We start from the raw sequence: 11,189 nt of genomic DNA, 5'->3' as shown, positions 1-11,189 counted from the left end.
ACTATTAGCCCTTAATCCTGCCATAGTTGAACAGTCCTAAAGACACCACAATCATTCCTAAAGAGGCAATTCCTAGACCGGTTATTTTTTCTTCAAACTGGATAGCTACTGGTATAGATAAGATACCGGTGCACAAAGCGCTGACAAGTGATCTGTAGAGGGTGGAGTAGATAGTTACTAGGTTTACAATAACCACACCCTCTGCACATCTCAGAACAGACATTGTTAGAACGACGGGAGCATTCCTTATCTCGGTTTTCGAGGAAATACTGGCCAAAGCCCCAAGCCCTGAAATAAGAGCTACAGAAAGAGAGTAGTTGAGAGAGCCCTCCCACATACCGGTGCCACTGGTTTTAACTATTTTTTCAAAGTAAACGCTCGAAATAGCACTGGACAGACAAGAGGTCGCAGCCACTATGGCCCAGGCCAGAGTAGCGCTTAGCGCTTTAACCCCAAAGACAGAGATTTCTTCGTCGCATAAAGGAAGCATCAGCGCAACAAAAAGAACTACCTGAGAAAAAACCTGCATTCTTGAATATTTCCGGTTAAGAATCAGGTGTGAGAGAAGAAAGACGAAAAACGTTCTGCTCTGCCAGATAATCTGCAAGAGAATAGCTGGCAAGACCTGGGTGGCTTTAAGCGCCGTAAAGGACTGGAACGAAGAAAAAGCGCCAATCAGCAGATACTTCTTGTTATAAACAAACGGCTTCTTCTCTTTCCACCGCATCATGAGATAGCAAACAACAGCTTTCAAGCTTTCGCCCAAGAAGGTAACTGCAAATTTATCGGTGGTTGTTAGTGCTCCCGCCGTTTTGGTCACAAAAAGCAGCAAATAGAGGATTACAACGTTTGCTAGCGAGAGTCCAAGTAGCCGCCAATGTTTTATTTTGGCCATTAAAAAAAAAGAACTGAAACAAAAAAAGTGCGCATGCCGGGAATCGAACCCGGGTCCCTCGCATGGCAAGCGAGGATTATACCATTAAACCACATGCGCTCGACATTTCGGGTCCTCTTCACAAGACAACCCGAAGACAGGCCCTAACCCGAACAATCCCGAAGCCAACCCCAAAGTCTTCAAATTTGGAAATGTTTTTTCTGTAATGCAAATACAAAACATTATCCACACGTATGCAAACAAGGCCATAACCCGACCAAGAGAGCGGTGGCTGGGATTTGCGGCGTTGGTAGGTTTGTTTGCGCTCAGAGTGTACATGACTGGTGGATACCGCCTGGTTTCTTATTGCTTTTTCCTCTACCTTCTTCACGGCTTCATTGGCTTTTGCACGCCAATTGACAGCGAGGTACCAGACCCCTTTGAAATAGACGAAGACCCGCACACACCAGTAGATGCAAGCATTAGAAGAAGCGGAGACGAAACAAAGCCGTTTATCAGAAGGCTTCCAGAGGTAGACTACTGGTACCTTTCAATGCAATCGGTACTAACGGCCCTAACTACCACTTTTATTCCTCTTTTTAACATTCCCGTCTACACCCCGATTCTGGTAGTCTACTTCCTCGGCCTAGTTTACCTGACAGGCATCAAAATCAAGAAGCACATGGAAAGGTACAAGTACAACCCCTTCTACAACGCAAAGAAGATCTATAGAACGATGGTGGAGAAGTAAGGCCCCAGCCAGCCTAAGGGCCAGGGCCCTGAGACACTGTTTCTTGACCGTTGCAGATATCGCAAATTTTAAAAAAATCATCTGATAGTGAAGATTTCCCAATTAGGAAACCACCAAGACCCTTAACGCTTAGGAGCTCTTCTGTGTTGGCAGAAGTAACTGAGCCTCCATACAGCACTGGAGCGTCCCACGGCAGCGTGCTTTTTATTCCCAGCTGCACCGCCTCTATTTCAGCCACCGTTGGCGTTGCTCCCGACCCAATGGCCCAGAGAGGCTCGTAGGCAACGGTTAGCTTGCCCCGAAGCTCCCAGACGCCCTCTTTGTGCAGGGTGCTTATAAGCGCGTTCATTGTATGTTTTATAACTTCCATGGTTCTTTCCTCTTCCCGGTCTACCTCACTTTCTCCAACACAATAAATCACTGCTAGACCGTTTTTAAGGGCGGTGACAGTTGCCTGTAGAAAGGTTTTTGTTTCCTCGCCAAAATGCTTCACCCTCTCAGAGTGCCCAATGATGACGTGGTGAACCCCCACGTCCTTAAGCAGAGACGTTCCCACCGCCCCCGTAAAAGACCCCTCCTCTGAGAGGCCGCAAAGACTCTGGGCACAAACGCTGTACCTCTTATCCAGGGTCTCAGAGGCCTTCTTTAAATGGGTGAACGGTGGAGCTATAACTACCTCTACCCGCGTGTACCTCTTCTGGTTAAGCTTTTCAACCATCTCATTCAGAAGCCCCGTGCTTCCATTCATCTTCCAGTTCCCAACACAGACTTTCATAAGCGTAAACAGTGTGTGGTGAATTATGGCTAAGTGTCTGTTTGTTGCACTCACACCGTACCACTGTACCACCGTACCACTACCCACTCATACCGTACCACTACCCACACACCCATACCAATGCACCAACCTTTATTTAGTACTGAGACTCTATTGAATCGTTGTATAGGAGCTTGTTAGCTGATCCGTCTTTTCTTACTGTTCCACAGACTGAGAGTATTCTGTTTTGTCCGGTGTATCTGCCATTTTCATCGAGAAGTCCAACGGTGAATACCACACTGGACTTGTCCTGCGAGGAGATGGGTCTCTTGGTGAATGCACACTTTCTTATTGCTCTTTCCATGGTAACTACGTGGGTGTAAAATATTAAAAAAATAAAGACTGCTGAAACGTTTGGGTTAGTCTGGTGGGGTGACCTGGGGCACTAAGCGGGAAGAGTATTTGGAAGGTTTTCTTCGAAGGTTTGGGCGGGCACTGGCCAAAGGAATTTAAACTTTTTGTCTCTTGAAAATAAATGAAGCAAAACGATTTGGAGGAGAGCCAAGACAAGGCTGGAGCAGAGAAACAAGGCCAAAGAAAGAGGGGGCACCCAAAAACAGGCAGCGAGCAGGAGAACATGCACGTGGAAGAAGGTCCTCTAAAAGCAGCAAACGAGCTAAAAGAAGCCATTTCCAGTCTCTTCCGCAGCCAAAGCAGCGATGCTTTAAAGGCTTTGGGGGGAGTGGCGGGGGTGGAGCAAAGGCTTGGGGAGGTGGAGAACAAAAAAGAGTTTGGAGAAAACGTTATCAAAGCGCCCAAAGCCCAGAGACTGTTAAAGCTGATCAAAATTCAAATGGAGGATAAAACGCTCAGGTACTTGGGCTTTGTCTCAGTTATTAGCAACGCTGTTGGAGCCTACGAGTTTCTGACCAAGGGCAAGCACTCTTACATCGAAGGAGTCTCGATCATTGTGGTGATAGGAGTTATTGTGACCATTGGTGTTGTCAGTGAGCGAAAAAAAGAAGCGTCCGTTACCAAGCTCAAAGATAAGGCAACAAAAACGCGGGTGAAAGTTGTTAAAGATAAGAAAAAAGAGCTGGTGGACGGAGATACCTTGCTGGTAGGCGACTGTGTCTGGCTGGAGCCCGGGGACGTGGTTCCTGGGGACATTCTGGCCAAGGAGTGGAACGCCCTCTCGTGTGACGAATCGATGGTCAGCGGGGAGAGCGAGTGGGTTGGCAAGGGAGAAGAGGACCCGTTTCTGGTGTCAGGGACGTACGTTGTGTCAGGGACGTGTCTTGGGCTGGTAGTGGCTGTGGGGAGCAGCTGCGTGCGGGGAAGGCTTGATGAGATAGTCTATGCCGAGCGGAAAGAAAAAACGGTTCTTCAGAAAAAGCTGGAGGTCCTGGTTGACCGCCTGGCCGTCTTTGGTGCCTCTCTTAGTGGAGCGATTTTTCTTTGCAACGCTTTGAGAATAACCGTTGGCGCCAGCGATAAAACTTTTCTTTCGGCCCTGATTGAGGCCATCTCTCTCACCACGGTAGCTATCCCTGAAGGGCTGCCAATGGCGGTGACCATGTCCCTTGTCTACGCCTCCCTCCAGATGTACAAGTCCAATGCCCTGGTTAGAAGCATTTCAAAGTGCGAAACCATGAACAGTACGACGGTTGTCTGTCTTGATAAAACAGGCACACTAACGAAAAACACCATGGTGGTAAAGAAAGTTTTTGCTAACGGTCAGGTACATCCAATAGCAAATTTTTTAAAAATAAGTGTTGTTGATGAAATAACCGTTGGCGTTCTAGTTAACTCAACAGCCTTCGTTGGAAAGGACGGCGTCCATGGGCCAAAGACGGAGGTGGCTCTTGTTGAAGCTTTGGTGCGGGAGGGGGCGTACCAGAGCCTCCACCTCGACGGGTGCCTGGTCCAGCCATTCAGCTCTACCAGGAAGTACATGTCCACCTACGTCCCCGTGCAGGCCTCAAATGAGAGCAGCCTGTACATGCACGGACACGGGAACAGGACGTATTTCAAAGGGGCCCCAGAAGTGCTTCTGCCCAACTGCCAGACGATGCTTGGTGACTGTGGGCCCGTTCCAATTTCCAGCACCGTTTTTGATGCCTGCCAGGCCCTGAACAACAGCTATCGGTGCATTTGCATGTGCTACCGGGAGGGCAGGGGGCTAGAGGTGGCGAGCGAGTGCGACCTGGTGTTTGTCGCAATGCTCGGACTAGAGGACGACCTGCGCTCGGACGTGGAAGAGTGCGCCGCGGCCTTTGAAAGCGCCCAGATTGGCTTAAAGATAGTCACTGGAGATAGCAAAAACACCACCGTTATGGTGGCCAATGCGGTGGGCATCCTTAAAGACGACGACCTGCTACTGAGCGGTGAAGAGTTCAGGGCGCTAAGCGATGAAGACGCCACAAGAAACCTTGATAACCTTAAAATACTCTACCGGTCAATTCCCGAAGACAAGCTTCGCCTAGTCACTCTCTTGAAGAAAAAAGGAGAGATAGTGGGCGTAACTGGCGATGGCGCTAACGATGCACCCGCTCTTAAGCACTCAGACATTGGCTTTGCCCTGGGATGCGGCACCGAGGCAGCTAAGAACGCCTCAGACATTGTGCTTTTGCGGGGAGAGTTCACAGCCCTGATTAAGTCAATTGGATGGGGACGGTGTGTGAACGACAACATCAGAAAGTTCACCCAATTTCAGCTAACGCTGACCCTTTCTACAATCACCCTCTCCATTCTGGACGCGGTTTTTCAGTACGACCCAACTTCGCTATCTACTTTTAAGATCCTCTGGATGAACTTCATTGGAGATACCATTGCTTCAATTGGGTTTAGCTCAAACTCGCCAACCCCACAAACCTTTTCGCGGGCCCCGGAGAGCCTGGAGGCGCCCATTGTAACAACGAGGATGGTTCGGTACATTGCGGCTAACTACGCGCTCCAGATGCTTGGCGTCTTTTTTTTGCACAGGCACCAGCTGGGAAAACCGTTTATTTTCAACGCTTTTGTGTTTATGCAAATCTTTGGGCTAGTTACAGCAAACACGCTTAATTTCAGGGTTGCAGAGATTTTCACTTCAACAACAACCAACCCCATTTTGGCAGTTTTGATTGTGGCCACGGCCACTGTCCAGAGTGGCAGCACGCTGTTCCTCAGCAGACGGACCCAGACCCTCCCAGCTTCTCTCTACGACGGGCTCTGCTCGATTATCTGTGCAGGAACCGTTTTGGGCCTTGGCTTGGCCATTTGCCTCCTGAAAAAAGAGAAAAAGGCCGGAATTCACAACGAACGACCTAGACCAGGCACCTTCAGCACCCAGGAGCACTCCCTGGTTTCGGTTTAGGACCGGGCCGGGTGCTCGGGCGGTGCAGGGACTGGGAAGGGCTGTGGGGCGGTAAAAAGCCCCGGAAAATAATTTTCTCTTTCTCCACGAAAATGAAGACTTCAGAAGTTTCTTGCCCCAAGTGTAAGAGCAACTCATACATTAACCCGGGAATCAAGATATTTGTAAGCCCGTGCTACCACAGTCTTTGTGAGATGTGTGTGTCAAGATTGTTCTCCAATGGACCTAATGAGTGCCCTGAATGCGGGATAACTCTCAGACGCTCTAACTACACCAGTCAAACATTTGAGGACGTTAGCGTTGAAAGAGACTGCCGAATTAGAAAAACGGTTATTTCTTATCTAGGAAAATCATTAGAGGACTACTCTGACGAAGAGGAGTACAATGAGTACCTGGAACAGATAGAGGACGTTGTTCAGGAGCTGACCCTGATGAAAGGCACCCGAGAAATGACTGTTAAGCTTCAGGAGCTAAAAGAAGGCGCTAAGCCTGCCGAAACAAAAAGAAGAAAGGTTGATCCAGCACCGGGGGAGACAAGCTTAAAAGAGATCGACCTTTTCTTTGCCGTAGAGTCCATCAACCCAGACACTGTGCCTGATGCCGTTTTTTACCGAATAGATAAGAAGCAGAGTGTTGCCGAGCTAGTCAAGGTCATGATTATGAAGGCGTCAGCCTCTCTTATTTCTTCAGAGATTTAGCTGCACACCACCCTGCTATCTAATAAATATTGTGAATTTTTTATCTTTATGAATCTATTCCAGTACCTGAACCTTATTAGAGTATCCATGCACCTGTCCACGTACCTGTCTGTGGTCCTAGCTGGAGGTGATCGTGGTAGTTTCAGACGCTCTCTTCCCGCATACATCCCCAATGCACAGTCTCGGCCGCCGCTGTCTCCAAAGCCTGCTTGGAGCCTTGAGACGCGGCACGACCCGGGGGACTCCTCAGGCTCAGAGTTTGATAGCGACCATGGAGATGCCACGTCCTACCGAGCCAATGGCCTGCGCCGGAGTAAAGATGGCTGGTTTTCCTCAATGCGGAAAAAAGCGTCAGGTGCTTTTGCCGCAGCCCATAGAAGTGCTAAGTCGTACGCCTCTGGGCAAAAGGCAAAGAAGCAGACAAGGAAAACGGACTCTTTGGATGCAATGTCCTTTGAAGGATCCTCCAGCCAATCCAGGCTGTACCAAATGGCAGAGCCTGGCAGCTCCAAGCCTAAAATACTCCCAAAGCCAATGCACCTGGTGGGAAAGAAGCCTTCCAAAACCAAAACCAAAACAGAAACCAAATCTTCAGGTTCTGAAAAAAGCAAGTCTTTGACTAAATACATTGGTGGTCCAGTCGTTGCTGGCGGCTTGCTTGCCACGTTCCTAACTCCTCCACTGTTCCTTGCATTTGCTGCAATTAAAACGACTTACAACGCTGTTCAGAAGCTTCGCAGGAAGAGCATCAAAAAGAAAGAGGAAAAAGCAAGGCACGAACAACACTTGCTCTCCGGCACTCCCCCGTGTGAACGACGCCCAAGCATGCCCCAATCTCTGCGTTAGCCTCTTTCCCCAAAAATGACTCTGTTTTGATTTTGAGGAGCTGGTGAGGGAGCCCTGAACTCTAATTGATTAGGCTAAAAACTGAACACCAACCTCAATTTATTAATAAAGGGCCGGTTTGTGGCGATGCGGCAGTGGTCTGTGGCATGGTGGAGCCCGGTAGCGAACTATTCTGAAGACTTCCTAACCACTACACTCTTGTTAAAGATTATGTACGTTTTGGCAGCAAAGCTAGAACATGGTGGGAGTCTTCGGGGTATCAACGGGTCCCTATAACACCAAAAACATGACAAATGGTTGTTCTTGCATCTAAAAAACAGATAAGGATAGATGATTACGGTTCTTATGTCTTGGATGATCCTAATTGTATCGCCACACTTAGAACATACTTGGTCTAGATTGAGTGGTGGTTCGGGTTGGAACGTTGTTGGTGTGAACTTGTCTGATATGTAAAAGAACCTCTTTCTACTCAGCCTTCCAGTTACCCAGTCTCTGAAGGATCGAATTGTGTTATTTCCTCGGTTGTGTTCGGGTCTTGCCAAATAGAACTTGCGCACACAATGGAAGTGCTTGTATTTCAGAACAAGGTAGTAAAAGAATCTGAGGTTTAGAGTGGCAAGTGGTTCTGTGTCTTCGTCGGAAAGGCCAAACGGGGGCTTGTCATCTTCGTGGTTGACAAGTATGATTTCCTCTGTCTCTTTAAAGCACCCGCCTAGCCACGGAATGAAGTCTCTGGCCTTTTTGTTTAGCTCGGGGCTGTTGCTCGGGTTATTTACTTCTATGCGAAGGACTTTCACTGAAGCTTTGTGCTCGGTTCTTGCATCCAAGAGTCCTTCAAGACCTGGTGAGAGGCAAAAGTCCAGAAATAGGAAGTTTGTGTCAAAAGCTGCTTTCGGGGTGGGTAAAAAACACTCCCAGACCTCTATAGGCACCACTATTTTTTCCCAGTGTTTCGGGTGTTGCAGTCAGTTTTTTGTTTGTGTCCCATAGTTCAAACACATCCTGTACTTTTTTTTTTGAGAGTAAGGCACAGTCTATGTTGGCAAGATTTTCAGCATTGTGAACAATTAGCATGGGAATGTTTTGTGGACTAAAAGAGTCCAGGCATTGAAGTGTGGTTAGCTTGGGGTTTTTGTTTATGTAGATGTCAAACTCACACTCACTTACATCAAAACAAGACAAAAACCAGGCAATTGATGCATCTGTCATGTTTGTTAGAGATAGAAACCTGAGTTTTTCCAGTTTGACAGCTCGGGATGGTTTTGTGTTCGGGTCAAAGCTAAAGTCAGGGTCATGTTCGGGGTCTGAGTCAGGGTCCGAGCCTGGGTCCGAGTCTGTAGGAAGATCAAGGCCATCAATGAAAAGCTTTGTTAGCCGAAGAGGACTGAGGCCGCGAAGCACTTTTTCCACCACATTCTTTTTTAGTGGTTCGGGTTTTGTGTAGTTAATTGTTGGGTTGCTAAGTGTTAGGTTAACAAAGTCGATGTTTGGGCCAATTACATTGGGAACTGAGCTAAGGGTGTATTTGTTGAGATGGATCCAAAGGTTTTCCTCGTTCTCCATACTTTTGACAATGTATGTGTCGCCACCAGCGGTAGTATGTTTCAGCGTGCATCCCGAACGCGCAAAAAAGTTAATGGTTGGGAATGGGTTGGTGCTGTGTGCCACTTGGTTACTTCTGTTGCTCCCAATAGAGTTAACACCCATAACTGAGGCGGATGCAAGTGCAAGCACTGTAAGTGACCGAGCTAGGATGTGTGTGCGTGGTGTTTGCATAAAATGGTGCATAACACACATAAGTATTTATAGATAAGACATTCGTAGGTTTGATATAAAGTGGGGATCTTGATTGTTCGGGTTGGTGGTGGTAAAATAAAGCTATTCAAAATATCCACTCTAAAAAATACAATACACACAAAGACAACGAAATAGAGTGCTTTGTGTTCGGGTTAGGTCGGATTGGGTCGGATTAGGTCGTGTAAGAAAAGATTGATTAGCTGTTAATTGGTGTGTAGCACATCATTTATTTGATTAGCAGCCATAAAACCACGAAACGTGATATTCTGTTGTTGTTTTTTTCAATCGTGAGGGTAGACGATAAAGAAACAGCTACACCAGTATTGCAAATGGGGCAACTGTGTGTGTCATCCGTTCCCCACTTTTCTAGGGGCAGCAGTCTTATGCACGTAATGCATGCCATGTGTCCGCTATTACAGAAAATGCCTAGATACTTAGGTTTGCTTTTTTCGTCTAGTCCGTTAAAGTCATCGACTGTTTTGTTACACTTAAAACAGCTCGGGTTTTTAGTGGCGTATGTGGCGGGAAGGAACGGTGTTCGGGTGGGTCCATATATGAACAGAATCTGGGAGGCGGAGACCGTTTTCATTTCGTCGTTTAGTTTACCGCTTGCCCAGTCGCTGTATGCATTGGGCGCAATCCACAAGATGCTTCTGGTTGGGTTGAACACATAGAGGCAGCCAAAGGCTTGGGTGGATAAGAGACATTTCAGTTTTGGAAGGCGCGGTTCTACGCATATAGACCTAGTTTCGAACCCACGTATCTCACGGATGACAAAGTCAAGCTCAACTTCTTCAACGTCCACAAAACAACTATCTATCATTGTTAAGATCTCTTTAAGACTCTTGTTCGAGGTTGGTTTGGAGGTGTTTTTAGGAGGAATGGTTAGGGTTAGTCTCTTCACAGACTGTTTTGCCCGGTACTTTATGTTCCAAAGCGCATCAAAGTTTTTCACACAGTCACAGTCAATGGTTAGGTCATCGACAACAAAAGATTCGTTTGTCCTTTTTGCAACACATTCCCAGATCTCTAGTGGTAACACTAATGTTTTCCAATGCTTCGAGGTGATGGCTTGCAGCATTTCTGGCGATAAATACAATTTCCTGTTTGTTCTCTGCAGTTGAAACACATCCCGGACTTTGTTGCTGGACAACAGGGCACAGTCTATGCTGGCAAGATTTGCAGTATTGTCCACAGATAGCACAGAGATGCCGCCTTTTGGGTTAAACGAGTCCAAGCAACGAAGCGTGGTTAGTTCGGGCGCATTGCGTATGTAAATGCCAAGCACATTCAGACTCATGTCCGCATTAAAGCAAGATAGAACCTCAGTGATTGATGCGTCTGACATGTGTTGTATAGTTATCTTTTTGGTGTGGATAGAGGGCAAAGAAGCTTTTGTGGCATATTTCCGAGTATCTAGATCTAGTAACTTACCAGTTTTTTTCCCCCAGAGTGTACCACGCTCAAGGCCGGGAATGGATAGATTGTCAAGATACAATGCAGACATGTGTAACCCATCAAGAGCCCGAAAAAACTTTGCCACTAGTTCTTTGCTTAGTGGTTTTTGCATGGTCGTCGAGGTTTCCTTATACTGAAGGGTTACGCTGTCAAACACCAAGCCCTGGACCATGTGTTCAGGCATCGTTTCAAGCGTGTATCTATCAAGGCGTATCTCGAGTTGGGAGATTTTTGTGTTCTTGGCAAGGCGAACCTCACCAGCTCGCTTTTCTGTTGGCAGTTCATACCCAGAAACCCGGAAAAAAGCAAGGGTTTGTTTGGTGTATGGAGAACCAAGGTATATAACGGCGGGGTCTACCCAGGGGCTGCAGAAAGGGCTGGCGGACAAAGACTCAAGGAGTATAAGGATAATGGTCAAGGTGCGTGTGCACGCGGTTAGCTCGGACAATAGGTGCATAAAATTTTGTATGTTTTAAATAAATGTTTTTATAGTAAGGTGCATAAAATTTTATATGCTTTAAGTAAATGTTTTTATAGTAAGGTGCATATGTATGGGTTATTAAGCCGTACCTTACACAACTATTTATAGACAAGACATATAGACAAGACATATAGACAAGACATTCGGATGTTTGCACACTGTGCAGGTTGAT

At 47.1% G+C, this 11,189-nt stretch overlaps 9 protein-coding genes across 9 annotated transcripts; 4 read left to right on the top strand and 5 right to left on the bottom strand.

Annotated features, from left to right (window-relative positions):
• Positions 1-4: 4 nt before the first annotated feature.
• Positions 5-895, bottom strand: NEDG_01261 (solute carrier family 35 (UDP-sugar transporter), member A1/2/3; the record flags this gene model as incomplete). The annotated part of the gene is made up of 1 exon (XM_067688679.1): positions 5-895. The coding sequence occupies one exon, from the start codon at positions 893-895 to the stop codon at positions 5-7; it is 891 nt and encodes a 296-aa protein (XP_067543867.1).
• Positions 896-1,100: 205 nt separating this feature from the next.
• NEDG_01260 (uncharacterized protein) lies at positions 1,101-1,625 on the top strand (the record flags this gene model as incomplete). The annotated part of the gene is made up of 1 exon (XM_067688678.1): positions 1,101-1,625. The coding sequence occupies one exon, from the start codon at positions 1,101-1,103 to the stop codon at positions 1,623-1,625; it is 525 nt and encodes a 174-aa protein (XP_067543866.1).
• Positions 1,626-1,638: 13 nt separating this feature from the next.
• On the bottom strand, positions 1,639-2,400 carry NEDG_01259 (triosephosphate isomerase (TIM); the record flags this gene model as incomplete). The annotated part of the gene is made up of 1 exon (XM_067688677.1): positions 1,639-2,400. The coding sequence occupies one exon, from the start codon at positions 2,398-2,400 to the stop codon at positions 1,639-1,641; it is 762 nt and encodes a 253-aa protein (XP_067543865.1).
• A 136-nt stretch (positions 2,401-2,536) lies between these two features.
• On the bottom strand, positions 2,537-2,743 carry NEDG_01258 (small subunit ribosomal protein S21e; the record flags this gene model as incomplete). Its single annotated transcript, XM_067688676.1, has 1 exon — positions 2,537-2,743. One exon carries the CDS (start codon positions 2,741-2,743, stop codon positions 2,537-2,539), a length of 207 nt encoding a protein of 68 aa, XP_067543864.1.
• Positions 2,744-2,914: 171 nt separating this feature from the next.
• On the top strand, positions 2,915-5,737 carry NEDG_01257 (Ca2+-transporting ATPase; the record flags this gene model as incomplete). Its single annotated transcript, XM_067688675.1, has 1 exon — positions 2,915-5,737. One exon carries the CDS (start codon positions 2,915-2,917, stop codon positions 5,735-5,737), a length of 2,823 nt encoding a protein of 940 aa, XP_067543863.1.
• Positions 5,738-5,829: 92 nt separating this feature from the next.
• NEDG_01256 (CDK-activating kinase assembly factor MAT1) lies at positions 5,830-6,435 on the top strand (the record flags this gene model as incomplete). The annotated part of the gene is made up of 1 exon (XM_067688674.1): positions 5,830-6,435. The coding sequence occupies one exon, from the start codon at positions 5,830-5,832 to the stop codon at positions 6,433-6,435; it is 606 nt and encodes a 201-aa protein (XP_067543862.1).
• A 48-nt stretch (positions 6,436-6,483) lies between these two features.
• On the top strand, positions 6,484-7,281 carry NEDG_01255 (uncharacterized protein; the record flags this gene model as incomplete). The annotated part of the gene is made up of 1 exon (XM_067688673.1): positions 6,484-7,281. One exon carries the CDS (start codon positions 6,484-6,486, stop codon positions 7,279-7,281), a length of 798 nt encoding a protein of 265 aa, XP_067543861.1.
• Positions 7,282-8,160: 879 nt separating this feature from the next.
• On the bottom strand, positions 8,161-9,057 carry NEDG_01254 (uncharacterized protein; the record flags this gene model as incomplete). The annotated part of the gene is made up of 1 exon (XM_067688672.1): positions 8,161-9,057. The coding sequence occupies one exon, from the start codon at positions 9,055-9,057 to the stop codon at positions 8,161-8,163; it is 897 nt and encodes a 298-aa protein (XP_067543860.1).
• A 247-nt stretch (positions 9,058-9,304) lies between these two features.
• NEDG_01253 (uncharacterized protein) lies at positions 9,305-10,993 on the bottom strand (the record flags this gene model as incomplete). Its single annotated transcript, XM_067688671.1, has 1 exon — positions 9,305-10,993. One exon carries the CDS (start codon positions 10,991-10,993, stop codon positions 9,305-9,307), a length of 1,689 nt encoding a protein of 562 aa, XP_067543859.1.
• Between the last annotated feature and the right edge of the window lie 196 nt (positions 10,994-11,189).

This window comes from Nematocida displodere, assembly GCF_001642395.1.
Source record: "Nematocida displodere strain JUm2807 chromosome Unknown 4, whole genome shotgun sequence".
Taxonomy (NCBI): domain Eukaryota; kingdom Fungi; phylum Microsporidia; genus Nematocida; species Nematocida displodere.
Note: the sequence above shows the minus strand (reverse complement) of the source record. Positions and strands in the feature narration are given on the sequence as shown.